This window comes from Miscanthus floridulus, chromosome 14 (genome assembly GCF_019320115.1).
Source record: "Miscanthus floridulus cultivar M001 chromosome 14, ASM1932011v1, whole genome shotgun sequence".
NCBI classification, from domain to species: Eukaryota; Viridiplantae; Streptophyta; class Magnoliopsida; order Poales; family Poaceae; genus Miscanthus; species Miscanthus floridulus.
The window spans coordinates 4,280,401-4,301,028 of NC_089593.1; the positions used below are offsets into that span (position 1 = coordinate 4,280,401).

The following is a 20,628-nucleotide window of genomic DNA, read 5'->3' on the forward strand; positions in this document are numbered from 1 at the left end:
CGCTCAACTTTTTTAATGGTACTTATGGAATTTGAAACTTTTATAATGGCACATAGAAAAAAGACTCAAATTTATACCATTATGCTTATCATTGTGCTGTACAGTTACAGTGAGAAAATGTAGCAATAACGTAGCAAAGTCAAAGCAGGATGCGTCCTTCACCAGAGGGGACCCACAGACGGCAGCAGACTAAGGGGGTGTTTGGTCGTGGTCTCATCGGATGTTTGACACATATATGGAGTATTAAATATAGACTAATTATGAAATTAATTACATAGTTTACGACTAATTTGCGAGACGAATCTTTTAAGCCTAATTAGTCCATGATTTGACAATGTTTTGCTGCAGTAAACATGTGCTAATGACGGATTAATTAGGCTTAAAAAATTCGTCTCATGAAGTACTGACGGATTATGTAATTTGTTTTTTATTAGTATTCGAATATCCCATGCAACATCCTCTCGACACACATCCTAAATTTTAGTAGCTAGATCAAACATGCTCTGTACAAGCTACACACGGCGGTGCGGGGGGAGATCAGGTTCCTGCAGGCAGAAATGGAGAGCATGCAGGCCGCCCTGTACATGGTGTCCAACAAGCTGCCGGCTCACCACACCGACGATCATCTTGTCAAGATCTGGGCAAGGGACCGCAAGGAGCTGTGCTACGACATCGAGGACAGCGTCGATGCCTTCGCCTTCACAGTGCGGCTCGGCTTTCCTGGGTCTGTGCGAACACAAGGTTGACAAGTACCCTTGTGTGTTCGTTTTGTAATGAGTGATTGTCAATGTGATCCACAAAGTAGGTTGAGTGGTGACTAACCCTACCATGGCGAAAGCTATGTGTGCGACATGTCTTTTAGCTTGTGTTGTGCAGGTGTGGAGCTCGGATGCGGTGGTCGACGGCGAGGTGAAGGTCAAGGAGGACGTGCCGTGCCGACGGACCGGGAGCGGTGAAGGACGGACGTGAGGCTTGGACCGAGGGACCCAGAGACCGGGTGACTAGCCGCGGTGGCTGACACTTGGGACATCGACAAGTGCAAGAAGACATGGAGTGACGGTGTTGACCGGGTCAAGACGGCGGACGCGTGAGTCGAGCGAGGCTCAGGAGGACTTGGCGGGCCGGCCGGTCGAGGACGGCGGTGACACGCGTCGGATGGCGGGGGACGCGTATGGAGTACGCTACTCGCGGACGGTTTGATGGTTTGGACCTCAAAACCATCGGATGGACGGTTTACGGGTTTGGGCCTCAAAACCCGGGCGGAGGTTCCGAGGAGGGACGGACGGCACGTGGCGGCATCGGGGAGTTCGCGTCGAGGCGAAGCTACCGGTGAGAAGGCGCGGTGGCCGTCGGATCAAGATTACACCGGGTTGGACAACAACGCCCTTGGGCTTAGCGGTTCAACTCATTTGTATCCAGGGGCAAAATTGGGAATGTGTAATAGCCCTGTTAAATAGGATGAGGGAGCCCCCATCTTCCTTACCTCCTCTAGTTTTCATTTTCTCCTTTAGGGTTTCTTCCTCTAGTTTGCTTCCATGTATGAGAGAGGTCTACAACTCAAATTGTGACTTGGTTTTCAAGGAATCGGTGGCCGTAACCACCGTATGTCCTCCGGGATTCATGATTTAGTTGTGTTCTTGATGTGATTTTGGTGTTCTTCACGAGCTCCTTTTGTCCCTTCTTGTTTCCCCTCTCGTTTCTTCGTTTTGGGATGGTTTTGGTTCGTTTTTGTTGCCTTGGATCGATCAATGACATGAGTAGAAGCTTTCCACCGAAGGAAATCCACTAATTCCTCACGAGATCGCAGATCCGAGCAATTTAAGTTCTTGACCTATTTTTTTGGGGATTCTTCAATTCCTTCGATTCACGGAGTTAGAGTTTGTTTCGGGCCATGATCCTTTAGAGGTTGCCTTTCTACTCGCTTGTGAACCCTTGTGCAAAGTTTCAAGTCATTTGGAGTTGATTTGATCAAGTTATGGCTTGATTTGATTTTTCTTGAGAAACTGCTCGTTCATACCGGACGTGTCCGATATAATACCGGACGTGTCCGATATTTCTCACTTTGGAGTTTTGAGCTGAAATTTGGTGGAGACCTTCCCTTGGTGTCTAAAGAGCTATGGTTAAAATTTCATGATTTTTGGACACCATTTGACGGGGTTTTGGATTTTTCTCTTTTGCTCAGCTTGCTGCTGAAAATACCGGACGTGTCCGAGATCATACTGGACGTGTCCGAAAATACCGGACGTGTCCGATATAATACCGGACGTGTCCGATATTTGCAGGAGCAGTGCTGTTTTCTTTTGGGAGTTTGCTCGTTTGGGTTTCGATCTGTGTTCCGTTTGCTCTGTGGTGACCCGCTGTGTTCTGAGGGAGCATCCACCCTTCTCTAGGGTCGTGGTCATCAAGTCTTTCGTGTATGCTTTTTGGGGATTGATGTTGGGACAGTGGTCGAAGATTTCGAAAGAAATTTGAGGCTCCCATTCACCCCCCCCCTCTGGTCGCCGTTTCCGGTCCTTCAATTGGTATCAGAGCCGGTTAAGGATCATTCCACCTTAATCGGTCCGTGATCCACGAAGGCGACATGGAGCGTGGTTCCGGCAAACCACCGCACTTTGATGGGTCCAACTATCCTTATTGGAAGATCCGCATGTCTGCGCATCTCCAGGGGATTGATTGGCTCGTCTGGGAAATTTGCGAGGATGCTACTTACGTTGTGCTCCCTGTAGCGGCCCGTACCACCCAGGATCACAAGGATCGGCACAACGCAAATAGCAAAGCTCGCAGTTGAAAGCTCTAGTTTGGTTTTGGTGAATTGATGAAACCCTAAGTGCTAACCTAGTTCATCAAGTGATCATGAGATAGGTAGCACACTTCAAGTAGAGAAGCAAATGAAGATCATAACATGACAATGGTGATAGCATGGAGATGATCAAGGGCTTACACTTGAAGAGAAGAAAGAGAAAAACAAAAAGCTCAAGGCAAAGGTATAACTTGTAGGAGCTATTTTGTTTTGGTGATCAAGACACTTAGAGAGTGTGATCACATTTAGGTTTGATAGCCGTACTATTAAGAGGGGTGAAACTCGTATCGGAATGCGGTTATCAAAGTGCCACTAGATGCTCTAACTCATTGCATATGCATTTAGGATCTAGTGGAGTGCTAACACCCTTGATAATATTTGTGAAGATATGCTAACACATGTGCACAAGGTGTTTGCAGGGTTGAGATGGGTTTGGGTCCCTCTCTCCCTCCCGCCGAGCTTGCTCGGCGGGATTCGGCGCTTTCGGGAAAATGAAATGTCTATTTTCTATTGCGCCGGATGCAAAATTCTTGGTGATTGGCACACTTGAGCAAGGGTGAAGAAGTAAGAGTTGAAATGGAGTTGATCGAAATGATTCTGGCGTCGGTCTACTGATCGGACGCTAGGTCACTCAGCGACCGGACGCTGAAAGGCTGCGTCCGGTCGAGCTGTCGGACGGCGCAGTGGCTAGGGTTGAGCACCGGACGCTGGCTGCGTCCGGTCAAGGTGGACCGGACGCGTCCGGTCAAAAAAACATGCCTCGGGGAGCTTACTGGAAACGACCGGACGCTGGGGCTTCAGCGTCCGGTCAGTTTTATCGGACGTGTCCGGTCATGCTCGGGAGCTTACTGTAAACGACCGGACGCAGGGGCTTCAGCGTCCGGTCAGTTTGAAGGAGCAGCGTCCGGTCGAGGCTGATGACCGTTGAGTCTGGACACGTGGCTGACATCGAGCGACCGGACGCTGAGAGCCAGCGTCCGGTCAGTCTGACCGGAGCGTCCGGTCAGAGCACGTTTTGCCCAGTGAAGGGGTATAACGGCTCTATTTGATGGGGGCTCTATTTATAGCCCCATGGCCGGCTCAAGGGATATCTCTTGCACATTTTTATTGACATAGCATACTTGTGAGCTTAGCCAAAGCCCTCCCACTCATCTAGATCATTGATTCATCATCATAGTGAGATTGGGAGTGAATCCAAGTGCATTGCTTGAGTGATTGCATCTAGAGGCACTTGGTGATTGTGTTTCGCTGCGGATTTCTCTTGTTACTCTTGGTGGTTGCCGCCACCTAGACGGCTTGGAGCAGCGAGGATCGTTGAGCGGAGGTGGTGATTGGCTCCGGCTCCGATCGTGGTGATTGTGAGGGGTTCTTGACCTTTCCCCGGCGGAGCGCCAAAAGGTACTCTAGTAAATTGCTTGTGGCTTGTGTGATCCTCATCTTGTGTTGGTTGTGCGGCACCCTATTGAGGGTTTGGCGAGTGATGCCAATCAGCGCGTGAACCTCCAAGTGAGTGAATCGCCACAACGAGGACTAGCATGCCGGCAAGCAAGTGAACCTCGGTAAAAATCATTGTGTTCATCATTTGATTCCGAGGTGATTGGTCATCATTGTTATTCATCTTCGTGATTGATTGGTTCATTCATCTACACGGCGGTATAACTCTCTTGATCACTCTCTTTACTTTACCGCAAACTAGTTGACAAGCTCTTTAGTGTAGCTAGTTGTGAGAGCTTGCATGCTTGGTTGGTGTGGCTCTTTAGTTAGCCTTTGAGAGCACACTAACATAGGGTAGAGTCATTGCTCTTGTGTGAATTGACACTATCTAAACTAGAATTGTGGTAGGTGGCTTGCATTATTGAGTAGGCTAGCGCAACACTCGCTTCGCCTCATAATTGTCTAACCATTTGGTTAAGTGTTGTTGTAGAAATTTTTATTAGGCTATTCACCCCCCCTCTAGCCATTAGGACCTTTCAGCAGTGTGCTTTTCTCGAGTCTTTCGCTCTCTGAGTTCGAGCGTGTCTCCGATTGTACTACAGCTCGAGAGATCTGGGTGAGGCTTCAGAGCTATCACGAGGGGACCGCACAGGTCAAGACCAGACTCTATGAGACGTACAAGCGCGAGTACGAGAACTTCTCTCAGTTTGATGGCGAGTCCATCGATGCCATGTTCTCCCGCTTTCAGACTATCGTCAACAAAATGAAAGCGAACAAGGCCAACCTACCTTATAGTGATCATGAGAGGGCGCTCAAGCTTCTCTATGCCCTTGATCGAAAGGTATGGGATGTGAAGGTGTCGGCGATCATCGAGTCCGCCAACTACGACACCCTCACCGTCGACGAGCTTTTCAGCAAGCTCAAGTCCACAGAGATCGACTACCAAACCCAAGCCAAGCTCAAGAATCCTTCCGCACCAACCATGGCTTTGGTCTCAGGTAGTGGTTCAAGTTCTTTGACTAACCCTTCACAAGCTTCTTTCTCTTTGTCGTGCTTGATGTCAGTCACAGAGGAGCAGCTGGAGTCTCTTGGGGATGATGAGTTGGCACTCGTCATCAGTCGGTTCTCTCGGTTTCACAACAACCGTTTGAACCGCCGACGCAGTGGTGGCCCGAAGGAGGGATGCTATGGATGTGGAGATCCGGACCACTTCGTCGCGCACTGCCCCAAGAAGAAGCCCTTCACCAACAAGTACGACTCCGGCAAGCGCAAGGATAAGCGCGACTACACCTCCGGCAAGCACAATGCCAAGGGCGGCTTCGACAAGGAGGCGATCAAGAAGGCGTACTGCAGGAAGGCCAAAGCTCAAGAACGTGCCTTCCTCGCCTCCCTCAGCGACCTCGACGACGACTCCGACGATGATCACTCTTCTTCTCCCTCGACCGACGATGAGTCCGAGAAGAAGCGCGAGGACAAGCTCAACGGTCTCTGCTTTGTTGCCGGTGCAAACCGTGGTGGGTTTTGCACTATGGCGGTTGACGGTGGAGCAAAGCTCAAAAAAGGACATCGACGTCGACGACGACGAAAATGAGGTACCGCCCACACTTGACTCACTTATGCTTGAGCTTGATACTATGAATGATACATTGATGAGTCAAGATAAGTTGCTTAAGCGTGCTGCCCGTGAGAGAAAAGAGTTTAAGGACCAGCTAGAGGTTGCTTTGAAGGAGTTGGAGCTTGCCAAGAGTGGTGTAGTGGTGTCAGAGGAGGAGGAGTGCGATGAGTGCGCTATACACATGTCTAACCTCTCTGACTTGCAATCCAAGTATGCTGTTTTGCTTGATGAATGTGATGAGCTGAAGTCTCGTTCTGGGTTGCTCGGTGCATGCAAGTCCTACTCAGGCTTGCAATCTGAGTTGGCAGAGAAGGTTGCCAAACTTGCTGAGTTTGAGAAGGCCAACTCAGATAGCACCACCACTACATGTGTTCGATGTGAAGCTTTGGTGTTGGAGCTTGAGTCCTGTAGGCACGACAAGATGGGAACCGAGGAAGAAAACACACAACTTCAGTCCATCTTGAGCTGGGTGTCGTGCAGTGAGCCTCAGTTGGGCATGATGGTGAGCCAGTTCAGGCGGGGAACTGACTCATCGGGAGTAGGCTTTGCTATAGGTGGGAAGGGTGAGCATGTCTATGGCAAGGTTGGTGAACATAGTGGTTTGAACCCAAGTGAGAAACCCACCAACACTCCCAAATTGATCAAGATCCCTCCACCAGAGTCTACCAAGCCTATGATCAAAGATGGTGTGTTTGAAGAACCACCAAAAGCTCCACCATCCAAGCAAGTTTGGGTTCCTAAACCGAATCACTTTCGGAACTCACTCGATACTCTACCCAACATCTCTAGTGCACCCCTTCCTAAAGCCAAAAAGCCTCAGAGAGTGAACCACATCCACAAGAGAGTGAGTCAACCACCATCCAAGAGAGAGGTGAGGTACCACTGTGACTATTGCCATAGAGATGGTCATTTGGCTAAGTTTTGCTTTAGGAGAAAGAGAGATGAGCGGCGCGAGTACGAGTTGAACAACCGGAACATGTACCGTCCTTCCCATGGCGTACATGTACCGCCTGTTCAGAGGCACAGTGTTAGGCCTAGAGGTGCAATGCCTCAAGGTGCTAGGCCTCAGGTGGCGAGACCACGTGGTGGTCGTGCCCGGCGTGGCCCAAGTCATGATCTATATGACTCTGGACCTCGCGACGGTGGCTTTCAGTCCCACACTCCTAGCGGACCACGTTTTCCCCCACGTGGTGATCGCTTCTCTCCAATGGGACATGGCATGTATGGTGTTTTTCCTAACACTTTTCCAGGGCAAATGACTCAACACTGGTATTCTCCTCATTTCACTAACCCTAGTGTTGTGCCATTTGCTCATCCCCTATATTTCTATTGATGCAGAGCAGAGGCCTGGAGAACACGTGGCTTGTTGATTCCGGCTGTTCGCGCCACATGACCGGAAGTTCCAAATGGTTCTCCAGCCTTGACCCCATGCAATACAAGGAGTACATCACATTTGGGGACAATAGCAAAGGTAAGGTGTTGTCTCGTGGGACCATTCGGGTCAATGAGTCTTTTATCTTGAAGGACGTTGCTTTGGTTTCAAGCCTACATTTCAATTTGCTCTCTGTTTCGCAACTCCTTCAAGATGGGTTTGAGGTGCGCTTTAAGACTGGACTTTCTCGTGTGCTTGATTCTCAGGGACATCTAGTTTGTCAGATCGTTCCTTTCGGTCGAATTTTCAGAGCTGATTTCTCTCAGTCTTTTGGTTCTTCTCGCTGTTTGGTTGCCGGATCTTCTTCTGATTTGTGGAAGTGGCATAGGAGACTTGGTCACTTGAGCTTCGATCTCCTAGTGAGGTTGAGTTCTCTTGACATGATCCGAGGATTGCCCAAACTTAAGTTTGAGAAGGATCTGGTATGCCATCCCTGTCGCCACGGAAAGATGGTGGCTGCTTCCCATCCTCCAGTGACTCAGGTCATGACCACGAGACCCGGTGAGCTACTCCATATGGACACTGTTGGTCCGGCTCGGGTTCGGTCAGAGGGAGGGAAGTGGTACGTTCTTGTGATCGTGGATGATTTTTCTCGCTATTCTTGGGTGTTTTTCATAGAGGGCAAGGACGAAGCGTTTTCTCATGCTCGTGACTTGATCTTGAGGTTGCAAACTGAGTTACCAAAGAATGCCATACGAGCTATCCGCAGTGACAATGGCACTGAGTTCAAAAACTCTCAGTTTGACACCTTCTGTGCTTCCTTGGGTCTTGAACATCAGTTTTCTTCGCCCTATGTCCCTCAGCAGAATGGTGTTGTTGAGCGCAAAAATCGGACGTTGGTTGAAATGGCCAGGACGATGCTCGATGAGCATAGGACTCCTAGGCGTTACTGGGCCGAAGCCATCAACACCGCCTACCATGTTTCAAACCGCATTTTTCTTCGTGCTTTCTTAAAGAAGACATCCTACGAGTTGCGGTTTGGGCGTCCACCCAAGGTGAGTCATTTTCGAGTCTTTGATTGCAGGTGTTTCATTCTTAAGCAAGGTAATCTTGACAAGTTTGAATCTAGATCTTCGGACGGTATATTTCTCGGTTACGCTTCTCATTCACATGCGTACCGTGTGCTTAATCTTGAGACTAACCGTGTCGTGGAGACTTGTGAAGTCACCTTCGACGAAACCATGCCCTCTTCTGTTTCTGTCTTTGAACATGCAGGTGATGAAGAGATGGGTGACAGCATTTTCGTTGAGGATGACGATGACGTCGATTGGGATGATCCCAAGCCATCTCAATCAGCTGCCCCGATCGAGCCAGCTTCGACCACTTCGGCTCACGGCCCCGAGCCCTCCACCTCTACTTCATGGGGTCCGTGCGAGCCGCTTCCTCAATCGACTAAGGAGGCCCCAGCTGTGGATGAGGGGGAGGCAACTTCGTCTTTGGGTGCACCTCGACATATCCAGCGACGCCATCCTCCTCAGACCATGATCGGTGACATCGACGAAAGGGTAACGCGTTCCAAGTCTTATCATATTTCCCATTTCGCTCATTCTACTTTCGTAGCTTCTTTTGAGCCTCGAGATATTGGACACGCACTATCTAATGCCAATTGGGTTAATGCTATGCACGAGGAGTTAGAGAACTTTGAGTGGAACCAAGTGTGGGTTTTAGTTCCACCTCCACCAGAGTGTCACCCCATAGGTACAAAGTGGGTTTACAAGAACAAGCAGAGTGAGGATGGGGTGGTGGTGAGAAACAAGGCGAGATTAGTGGCTCAGGGGTTTTGCCAAAAAGAAGGAATAGACTATGAAGAAACCTTTGCTCCTGTTGCCCGTCTAGAAGCCATTAGGATTCTTTTAGCATTTGCAGCTTCGAAAGGGTTCAAGCTATATCAGATGGATGTAAAGAGTGCCTTCTTGAATGGGTACATAGAGGAAGAGGTTTATGTGAGGCAACCCCCTGGCTTTGAAAATCCAAAGTACCCCAACCATGTTTTTAAACTCCACAAAGCCTTGTATGGTTTGAAACAAGCCCTGAGAGCCTGGTATGAGCGTTTAAAAGCTTTCTTGCTTGATAAGGGTTTTATGATGGGTTCCGTAGATAAGACTTTGTTCCTCCTCAAGCAAGGCATAGATATCCTTTTGGTTCAGATATACGTGGATGATATAATCTTTGGTGGCTCTTCTCATGCTCTTGTTGCCAAGTTTTCAGATACTATGAGCAGGGAATTTGAGATGAGCATGATGGGTGAATTGACTTTCTTCCTCGGGCTGCAAATCAAGCAAACTCATGAGGGGACGTTCGTGCACCAAGGCAAGTACACCAAGGACGTGCTCAAGAAATTTGATATGGGTGAGGCCAAGCCTCTTCCGACGCCCATGTCAACCACGACGGCCCTGGATGAGGACAAGGAGGGAGAAGCCGTGGACCAGAAGGAATACCGAAGCATGATCGGGTCCCTGCTGTACCTAACGGCGACGAGACCGGACATCCAGTTCGCAGTCTGCTTGTGCGCGCACTTTCAGTCTTCGCCGCGCACGTCTCATCGTCAAGCCATCAAGCGGATCCTCAGGTACCTTCGTTTCACACCTGAGTTTGGTCTTTGGTTTTCAGCCTCCTCCTCTCTTTCTCTTTGTGGGTATTCTGATGCGGATTATGCTGGTTGTCGTGTTGAGAGGAAGTCCACTTCGGGGACTTGTCAGTTTCTTGGATCTTCTCTTGTGTCTTGGTCTTCTCGCAAGCAGTCTAGCGTCGCCCAATCCACCACAGAAGCTGAGTATGTTGCTGCTGCTGCTTGTTGTTCCTAGTTGCTTTGGATGATAGCTACTCTGAGAGACTTTGGGTTAGAGTTTAGGCGAGTGCCTTTGTTTTGTGACAGCACCAGTGCCATAAGTGTAGCCAAGAATCCAGTGCTTCACTCCAAAACCAAACACATCGAAGTCCGTTTCCACTTTCTCCGAGACCACTATGAAAAAGGCGACATTGATCTCATCCATGTAACCACCCAAAACCAGCTTGCAGACATCTTTACAAAGCCTCTTGACCAAGCCCAATTTGCTCGCTTGCGAGGGGAACTTGGAGTTTGTTTCCCTTTTTAGAAGAGGGGAACTTTGGTTGTTGTATTCTAGTTTTGCTTTTCTTTGTAGTTTAGCCTTTGTTTTTGTTTTTATATCATTCTTGCATATCATATCATCATGTATCATATTGCATCCTGAGCTTCATCCTTATAGTAGCTAGATTGACACTATGCTCTTGTTGGGGATGTTATAGATATACTATGATGTGCTTCTGGCTTAGGCTCCTTTTGATCAATTGATACATGTTATGAGCTAAGCTTGTTTTCCAAACTGTGAACTTGATTAAAACTTGTTGAAACATGAAATGTGTTCACCGCTACTTGTGGCACTAGCATGTGTAGAATGTGTCGAGATCTTTTTCTTGCTTCATATATATGCTTAGTTGCTACGGCTCATACCTTGAGTTACACACTTGCTTGAGAAACTTGAATTTGTGCTAAAACTTGAAAATCAAACTAAGTGATTTGAAAAGATCGGGATGGGTCTGTACTATCCTATGTCAGAGTATCGAGACAGCTCCAAATTGCACTTATTGGTGAACTTGAGCTCTGTAATGGATACCGAGATCATTGTCTTAAGCCTCTGATTGCCTTTGGCATAGGCTTGACATGGTCGCTAAGTCAGGTTTTGATGGCACAGATAACCTCCCGCACACACTTGTCTAACAAACTTTGGTAATAAGCTGCATAACTCTGATAAATTTCAATTGGTGTCTAAAATTTGATCAAACCACAAGTTTGTCTCATGACATGATGTGTGAACTTTGTTTGGGGTAGTTCACTTTGCATACATGTGTAGCACAAGGTCGATCTCCTATCTATTTTTGCTATGTGCTCCTTTGGTGGTGAACCCTCTTTTAAAATTGCTCAAACTTGATCAAAATTGCTTAAATGCCATACTTCGTCTCATTTGGTCACTTTGAGCATTTGCTAGCACTTGTATGTGTTGCTATATATACATGATAGCATCAACTAGAGCCTCTTTTCAATCTACTTACTATAATCTTGAAGCTTCTGCATTCGTGCATTTCTGCATTCATAGCATAATTTGAGGGGAAGATGCAATCTTTGGGCTCTAGCTTGATAAGTGCATGTGTCAACAAGGGGGAGAAGTTTCCACACTCACAATGTCACCTAAAGTTGAGCGATATGCATTCATTTGAGAGAGATTGCACTTGTTCAGGGGGAGTTGCATTTGAGGTGTTTTGCTAGATGTGTTGAGCCTTTGCCTCTTCTGGAGGGTCTAGCAGTTTTTCGGTTTTTCGAGCTTTGCTAGTGGTGAGGGTCTAGCAGTTTTTCAGTTTTTCGAGCTTTGCTAGTGGTGTTGAGCCCGTTGCCTCTTCTTGAGGGCTAGCTTTGTTTTACTTGGTTGCGTCGAGCCGTTGCCCATGTCTTTGGGGACCAAGTTTTGCTCATTTTCAAATGACCCGGTTCTTGGCTTTTCTTTGGCTTTTGGTCATTTGGGTGAGTTCTTTCTTTTCTCTTCTTCTTCTTCTTCTTTTGCTCAAGCTGTTCGTGTATTGGTGTTGACAATGCACTCATCAAGGGGGAGATTGCGAACACAAGGTTGACAAGTACCCTTGTATGTTCGTTTTGTGATGAGTGATTGTCAATGTGATCCACGAAGTAGGTTGAGTGGTGACTAACCCTACCATGGCGAAAGCTATGTGTGCGACATGTCTTTTGGCTTGTGTTGTGCAGGTGTGGAGCTCGGATGTGGTGGTCGACGGCGAGGTGAAGGTCAAGGAGGACGTGCCGTGCCGACGGACCGGGAGCGGTGAACGACGGACGTGAGGCTTGGACCGAGGGACCCAGAGGCCGGGTGACTAGCCACGGTGGCTGACACTTGGGACATCGACAAGTGCAAGAAGACATGGAGTGACGGTGTTGACCGGGTCAAGACGGCGGACGCGTGAGTCGAGCGAGGCTCAGGAGGACTTGGCAGGCCGGCCGGTCGAGGACGGCGGTGACACGCGTCGGATGGCGGGGGACGCGTATGGAGTACGCTACTCGCGGACGGTTTGATGGTTTGGACCTCAAAACCATCGGATGGACGGTTTACGGGTTTGGGCCTCAAAACCCGGGCGGAGGTTCCGAGGAGGGACGGACGGCACGTGGCGGCATCGGGGAGTTCGCGTCGAGGCGAAGCTACCGGTGAGAAGGCGCGGTGGCCGTCGGATCAAGATTACACCGGATTGGACAACAACGCCCTTGGGCTTAGCGGTTCAACTCATTTGTATCCAGGGGCAAAACTGGGAATGTGTAATAGCCCTGTTAAATAGGATGAGGGAGCCCCCATCTTCCTTACCTCCTCTAGTTTTCATTTTCTCCTTTAGGGTTTCTTCCTCTAGTTTGCTTCCATGTATGAGAGAGGTCCACAACTCAAATTGTGACTTGGTTTTCAAGGAATCGGTGGCCGTAACCACCGTATGTCCTCCGGGATTCATGATTTAGTTGTGTTCTTGATGTGATTTTGGTGTTCTTCACGAGCTCCTTTTGTCCCTTCTTGTTTCCCCCTCTCGTTTCTTCGTTTTGGGATGGTTTTGGTTCGTTTTTGTTGCCTTAGATCGATCAATGACATGAGTAGAAGCTTTCCACCGAAGGAAATCCACTAATTCCTCACGAGATCGCAGATCCGAGCAATTTAAGTTCTTGACCTATTTTTTGGGGATTCTTCAATTCCTTCGATTCACGGAGTTAGAGTTTGTTTCGGGCCATGATCCTTTAGAGGTTGCCTTTCTACTCGCTTGTGAACCCTTGTGCAAAGTTTCAAGTCATTTGGAGTTGATTTGATCAAGTTATGGCTTGATTTGATTTTTCTCGAGAAACTGCTCGTTCATACCGGACGTGTCCGATATAATACCGGACGTGTCCGATATTTCTCACTTTGGAGTTTTGAGCTGAAATTTGGTGGAGACCTTCCCTTGGTGTCTAAAGAGCTATGGTTAAAATTTCATGATTTTTGGACACCATTTGACGGGGTTTTGGATTTTTCTCTTTTGGTCAGCTTGCTGCTGAAAATACCGGACGTGTCCGAGATCATACCGGACGTGTCCGAAAATACCGGACGTGTCCGATATAATACCGGACGTGTCCGATATTTGCAGGAGCAGTGCTGTTTTCTTTTGGGAGTTTGCTCGTTTGGGTTTCGATCTGTGTTCCGTTTGCTCTGTGGTGACCCGCTGTGTTCTGAGGGAGCATCCACCCTTCTCTAGGGTCGTGGTCATCAAGTCTTTCGTGTATGCTTTTTGGGGATTGATGTTGGAACAGTGGTCGAAGATTTCGAAAGAAATTTGAGGCTCTCATTCACCCCCCCTCTGGTCGCCGTTTCCGGTCCTTCAGTCTGGGTGTGCCACTGCCACTGCCACTGCCAAGAAGCAGCATGGTTTCAGTTTCAGAAGGTTTCTTGACAGGACCATGGGACTGCTAACTAAAGCCAAGATCCGACATCACATCGCCGAGGACATTCAGGACATTCGGAGGCGCGTCCAGGAGGTCGCCGACAGGCGCGAGAGGTACAGGCTTGGGGATTCTGTGACGCAGCCTGCAGATACATCAACAGCCATCGACCCTCGCCTGCCGGCAATCTTTGAAGACGCAGCCGTGCTTGTCGGCACCGAAGGCCCCGCAGAGAAGATCTGCAGCTTGCTCACGCGGGGGCAGAAGGGTGCGCAGAAGAAGCTGATGGTTGTCTCCATAGTTGGAGTTGGAGGCCTGGGTAAAACAACCATAGCCAGTTTGGTGTACAAGAAGCTTGGTGACCAGTTTCAGTGCAAAGCTTTCGTCTCTGTGTCGGTCAGGCCCAACATGAAGCAGATTCTCAGCAGCATACTACGGCAAGTTAGCAGAGATGCGTGCTCTAATGCGGGAGAGAAGGACCCTGAGGAACTTATTATGAATATCAGAGAATTCATCATGGACAAGAGGTATATATGCGCCATATGTGAAATTATGATTTCTCTGATAATAGAACATGACTAGCTTAGCCACAAGATCACTAGCCTAATTAACATGAACACTAAACAAATTAGGTGGATTGATGTAACAAACAAGACGACACAGTTAGTTGCCTCCCTTTCCCCCATCCTAGCATCAAGTGTCCCCTTGATTTAGGCCCTGTTTGGTACAGTTCTTGCGTCATTGGTATAGTTTCTTTTGCATATAATCCCTATTTTTAGTGGGTGCTATATAACGCTATAATCCCTATGTTTTCACTGGCAGAGTTGTCTTTTTTTTTTGTGTGCGCATATAATCCCTATGTTTGAGCATATAATTATAATCCCTATTTTTTGTGCGCTATATAACGCTACCGCTATCATGCCTAGTAAATCGATCTTACTTCTTACTGGCTCATCGTATTTTAGCTCTATTAGTATTCTGGGCTTGCATTCACTTTTAAGTTTTATTACCAAACATGCAACTGATGCTCTTGGAAAACCGTAGGTACTTGATCATAATCGATGATGTATGGAATGAAAAAGCATGGAACACCATCAAATGTGCTCTGATTGACCAGGATAAAGGTAGCAGAGTGATTATGACAACACGTAACATCAACGTGGCTAATTTCTCTTCTGTGGATGGGGCAATATATGAACTGGACCCTCTCTCTTACAAGGACTCCAAAAGGCTGCTTTATAAGAGGATATTTAATGAGGAAAAGGAAATTCATTATGAACTAGAGGATGTAACAGAAAAGATTTTGAAGAAATGTGGTGGAATACCACTAGCTATCGTTACTATAGCTAGTTTGCTGGCTAGCATACCAAACAAAGTAAAGTATGAATGGTATGGTGTCTACAATTCCATGGGTTCTGGACTTGAGAAGGACAAGAGTCTTGAGAACATGCGAGAGATATTGTATCTTAGTTACAGTGATTTGCCTTCTCATCTAAAGCCTTGCTTACTGTATTTGAGCATGTTTCCCGAGGATCATGATATTTGCAGAGATGAGTTGGTAAGGCTTTGGGTAGCAGAAGGTTTTATTGATGGGAAATAGGGTAGCAATCTCTATGACGTTGGAGTGAGGTATTTCAACGAGCTTGTCAACAGAAGCATGATTCAGCCGGTTGACATGGATGAACAAGGCAGCGCGAGATTTTGTCGAGTACATGATATGATACTTGATCTCATCATTTCTCTTTCAACTCGAGAGAATTTTGTCACTATATTAGAAGGTTCATGCCTCGTACCTCCAGAGTTAAAGATTCGAAGATCTTCACTGCAAGGCAAGGTACTTGGCGACCAAACAGAAATCAAGGAAGAACACATGATGATACTGCCAGCAACAGTAAACATGTCCCATGCCAGGTCACTCGTTGTTTTTGGCGATGCGGTTCAGTGGATGCCACCTCTGTCAAGGTTTTCAGTTCTTCGTGTTTTATCTTTGATGGGTGTTCCTGGCAGTGTTAATCATCATCTTGAGGATCTAGAGAGGTTGCACAACTTGAGATATCTACAGTTAGGTGGCCAGCTTGAAACAGGGGTTCTACTAGGGATTGGAAAGCTAAAGCTTCTAAAGACATTGGATGTGTGGGCTACGTCTATTGAACAACTCCCAGCAAGTATTGTTGAGCTAGGACAGCTTGAACGTCTGTTAATGTACAAGGGATTGAAACTTCCTGATGGGATTGGAAATCTAACTTCCCTGCAAGAGCTGTCGGTGCTCGACGCGGACAAATCACCACACACTCTAGCTGAGCTAGGTAAGCTTACTGAACTACGGGTGCTGACTATATATGGATTAGGAGGAAATGAGAGTAGTTCTAGGGAGATCATTTTGCAGAGTTTGTCTAACCTAGGTAACCTTCGGATTCTACAATTTGAAGATGAAGAAGGGCAATATTCCCTAGATCTAGATGGCATGTCGCATCAATGGAGGGCCCCTGCACATCTCCAATGCTTCAAAGGAGGCTATGTGGTCATGTCTCAGTTGCCACAGTGGTTTTCTTCCCTATCTGAACTCTCTTGTCTATCCATCAAGGTGAAGGTTCTAAGGCAGGCTGACCTCCGACTGCTTGGAGCTTTGCCCATGCTACGCTTCCTTGAGCTACTAGGTTTTTATGGTACCGCCAGTGAAGAGCTGGTGGTTGGTGCTGATCAGCCCTTCCGCTCTCTAGTAGAGTTCAAGTTTGCGCACTATACAAGAGACTGGCTGGTGTTCACTCAAGGCGTGATGCCCAAACTTCAAAGGCTCAAGTTATTCTGTAGCGCACGGAGCAGATATGCTGGTGGTTTTGATATTGGCCTGGAGAATCTGGCTTGCCTGAAACATGTCGCTGTCAAGGTTATCTATAGAGGTGCTCAGATCTGGCGCACAGATATTGTGGAACACATGATCACGGTTGCAATTAAGCTGCACCCCAACAATCCAACTTTTGAGCTATCAAGAGTGCATCAGTATAATAATAACGTCAAGTGAGGATCATATTCTAGTTCTTTAAACCAAATAATCTTTTTCTTGATCTTGAATTCTGCACCGATGTAGTGAGCTGTTATGGCCATGTATCCTAAGTTCTGTGACGAGGTCCATATATCTGATGTCAAGCAAACACATGAGAATCCAAATTCTGAAGTTCATTCAATATTAAGCTCTTTCTTTAGGTCCTCAAATTTCTTGAAGCAATCATTGTGATTGTTTGTCGATCCTTGAGACCTTGACTATGAAAGTTGGTTGCATTGTGTTAATCCATGGCTGCAAGTAAGGGTCTTCAAACTTAAGATATGGGATCTCAGCATGAATGAATGATATACTTGATCATCTCTTGATGAGGACGGAGGCGGTGATCAAAGACAAACAAATTTCCTCCAATCCAAGGCCCAAAAGTTATCGGCCATGTTCTCGGAGAGGAAAGAGCCCTGAGCTGAGCACCTCCACCCTCCCTCCGCCGGCAACCACTCCGGGCCCGGCGGCCAGGCTCGGCGCTAGCTCCACTGCTCCCCCTCGGCTCTACTTCCCGGCATGCCCTCTGTTTCGCCATCAGCTCCTTTGAAATCTGTTTCCATTTCTTCCATGCTCTCTGCTATTCTGTTCTTCTCTCTCACCGCAGCTCCGCGTCTGTTGACTTCAGTGGGAGCGGGGCATCCATGGACATTGTGGTGTCCAGCGTCACAGCTTACCTGAGCGCCCTGAACAAGATTTGCAGTTTTGCTGGCGCCGTGAAAGCCAGCAGCGAGGTACCTGAGACCGCAAGCGTTCCGAGCACAGAATGAGCTTGGTCGCGTTCCTTTTGTTCAAGATTTCTGGAAAGATCGGCCCTTCAGCTTAGGACAGGCAGGAAGTCTTGGGCCTATGTAGTGTACAATTTCTGTATCTCATATACCATACCATACTCGTGGCCAATTTGTACCATATATAAACCATAGAATTTGTAATTCGGAAGCGCGGGCCACTTACTTAGAACTCTGTGGCTAAAGAAAGATGAGGTTCGTTGAAAAGCTACGACTGAAAGTACTGTTCGCTTATTTGTTGTGAGAGAAAAACACTGTTCGTTCGCTAAAAAAGTACGGCCGTAAACATTGGACACTGAAAACATGAGCAGTTAATAAAGGATGCCCAAGATGTACAGCTTGAATATAGTATTTGTGAAGCCGTGTGTTTTTTCCAAGCACACAAAAGAAGCTATAGCAGTGAGGTATCGGTGAACTTGGTGTTCCAGCGGATTAACGCTGGTGTTTTCCTTTCTTCCTCGTGAAGGTTGCACATTTCCTTTTTTTACGAGGATTGTCCCACTAGAATATTTAGCTCAGCTAGTGTTTGGTTCCATATGGACATGATAGCATTAGCTCAGAGTAGTGCTTATGCTCATTGCCCCTATTTGTGCTAAACACAGAAGCTGGATCAACTCCGCTTCTCCTAACACGCCTTCTCTTCGTTTGTATAGCTCCTCGACGTTTCTACCACACCACTCTACCAATCTGCAACTTATAAACCATACTTCGAATAAGCGTGGAGTGATGCACTTTTCTCTATTGCTGTTTTTTTTTTCTCTTTTCTTTTTCCTTTTCCTTTTTCATTTTTTTCATATTTACGTACCTATTTCTCTTGTGTATAATTGGAATGAAAATTTTAAGTTGAGAAGTTTCTCTGAAACAAATTATGTTAAAAAAATTGCTGAATAAGTTATTTATAATTTTTTGAATGACAAAACAAAACTTATGTGTATCAGTTATGTTATTCATAAATTTATTACATAAAATTTGCACTAGAAAATGTTTTCTGAGAAATTGTTATACTTTCTTTTTTTTGTTCTTCTTTTTTCCTTTGCTTCTTTGTTTTTTTTTAATATTAATCTACACATTTTTCTTATATATACTTGAACAATTTTTTTAGGCTAAGAAGTTTGTCTGGAATTAATATTATATTAAAAATTGTACTAAATAAGCTGTGTATGCATTTTTCCAAAGACATTGAACAACAAAACTTATGTGTGTAAGTTTTTGGTGAAAAATTGTACGATGAAAGAAATTGTAAATAAGTTTTGTCATTCATAAAATTTATTATACAAGAGTTGTGTTAGAAAAGTTTTTGGTGAAAAATTGCTATGATGAAAGTTTGCACACTGATAATTATATGAAGAAAAGTTGGGTTGTAAAAGCCACGTAGAAAAGTTGTCATCATAAGTTGGCTAAAAACTATATGAAAAAAAGTTATAATGAGAAGTTAGTACGCACAAAAGACAAAAGCTACGAGCATAATATTGTAGCTTTGTAAAAATAGAAAGTTGTGGAAGCAAAAATGCTCTCTCCATTTTCGATCGTAAGTTATCCTATCTCTCTAGATACACTGTAAAAATAAGGTATTTAGAAAAGTCACAGTGACTTGCAATTGGCGATTCTGGTGTTGTGGAGCTGGTCAAGATGATTCGTTGGTCGTGGAGCTGGCCAAGATGATTCGTTGGTTTTGGCGATTGTTTACTCAGCAGTGGAGCCGGACAAGGGCAATATGTGCGCGCGTGAAGGAGAGCATTTGATGGCAAAGTAACTCCAACAGTTTCCCATCCTCCTCCCCATCCTTCATTTTTTGACAAATTGAGAAAAAACAACCTCCAACAGTTTCTCATCCCTCCTCTCCATCTTTGGCAAGTTCGGAAAAACGCCTCCCCAGCACGCATATATGCGCGCTGGATACGACTTCGCATCCGGGGCTCTTCGTTCGCTTAGCGGGTCTCTTCGTTTTGTTAACGGTTTTTTTTATTTTACCAAGTCAAAAATGCTAAACTCTTGGAGATGGATTGTTTTTTTACTTGGTATATAATTTTAGGAGTTGACAAATCACAAGATTTCCCAAATAAAATTTGACAAACCGTTGGAGATGTTTTAAGGAAAGGCAAAGTGGGAAAGGCCAGGGACGACGCGTGGATCGGAGGCAAAGGCAAGGCAAATAGACAAATCACATGGTATCGTGTCGGCATGGAGCAACAGCATCATATCGCTTGCGGCTGCTGGGATTGGGAACAGCGCGAATCGCTGCTGCGAGGCCTGTGCTGTGCTGGTGGGGATCTCACCTCGCATGGGCATGGTAATATGGTATCGTATCGCCTCGATTTGGGTTTCGGCGCCTGCTACCTCACTTTTCCTACGTATGTCCCTTCTTCCATTTGGATTTGGACCATTTCCATACCCCACCCAGGCACCCAGCATCTTCTCGATCGCCCGGAGATTTGGAAATAGAACTACTAGCAAGTAGCGGGCTACGAAATAACTTATTACTTTAATTTACGATAATTACTATGTTAATTTACGAGATTATAGTAACTCTTTACTAAGTGATTTATTATAACATTATGGTAAATATCCCCATATGTTATAGGAACTCAACTATCGTAAATACATATTAACATTATCGTAAATTAATATATAAAATTATCGTAAATAGATGTGGCTACAGAATAACTTATTTTGTAACTGGCTACTGAATATACTATATATAGAGAGAGAGAGAACTACTACCCTATAACTGGCTACAAAATAACTTATTTTGTAGTCACTTTGAGTTACGATAATTACTATGTTAATTTACAAGATTATAGTAACTCCTTACTAAGTGGTTTACTATAACGTTATGGTAAATATCACCATGTGTTATAGTAATCCAACTATCGTAAATATGTATTGACATTATCGTAAATTAGTATATAAAATTATCATAAATAGAGGTGGATACATAATAACTTATTAGCTAGCTACTTATTGTACTCTTTCGAATGCCAAGGCACCTCTAGTAAGTTGGCGTACGTACCTAAGGATTTAAAGAGTTAAGCTGACCCACCTTA

At 46.1% G+C, this 20,628-nt stretch overlaps 2 protein-coding genes across 2 annotated transcripts; both read left to right on the top strand.

Annotated features, from left to right (window-relative positions):
- Positions 1-557: 557 nt before the first annotated feature.
- LOC136502914 (disease resistance protein RGA5-like) lies at positions 558-15,353 on the top strand. Its single transcript, XM_066498165.1, has 3 exons — positions 558-724; positions 13,768-14,280; positions 14,798-15,353. The coding sequence occupies exons 1-3, from the start codon at positions 558-560 to the stop codon at positions 15,351-15,353; spliced, it is 1,236 nt and encodes a 411-aa protein (XP_066354262.1).
- LOC136505842 (disease resistance protein RGA5-like) lies at positions 13,962-16,962 on the top strand. Its single transcript, XM_066500982.1, has 2 exons — positions 13,962-14,280; positions 14,798-16,962. The coding sequence occupies exon 2, from the start codon at positions 15,411-15,413 to the stop codon at positions 16,773-16,775; it is 1,365 nt and encodes a 454-aa protein (XP_066357079.1). The 5' UTR covers positions 13,962-14,280; positions 14,798-15,410; the 3' UTR covers positions 16,776-16,962.
- The last annotated feature ends 3,666 nt before the right edge of the window (positions 16,963-20,628 follow it).

Excerpts from the sequence above, each read along its gene's own strand:
- LOC136502914 (XM_066498165.1), top strand. The coding sequence starts at position 558 with ATGGAGAGCATGCAGGCCGCCCTGTACATGGTGTCCAACAAGCTGCCG. Across the intron at positions 725-13,767 it reads GTGCGGCTCGGCTTTCCTGG|GACCATGGGACTGCTAACTA; the intron begins GTCTGTGCGAAC and ends GTTTCTTGACAG. Across the intron at positions 14,281-14,797 it reads GAATTCATCATGGACAAGAG|GTACTTGATCATAATCGATG; the intron begins GTATATATGCGC and ends GGAAAACCGTAG.
- LOC136505842 (XM_066500982.1), top strand. The coding sequence starts at position 15,411 with ATGATTCAGCCGGTTGACATGGATGAACAAGGCAGCGCGAGATTTTGT.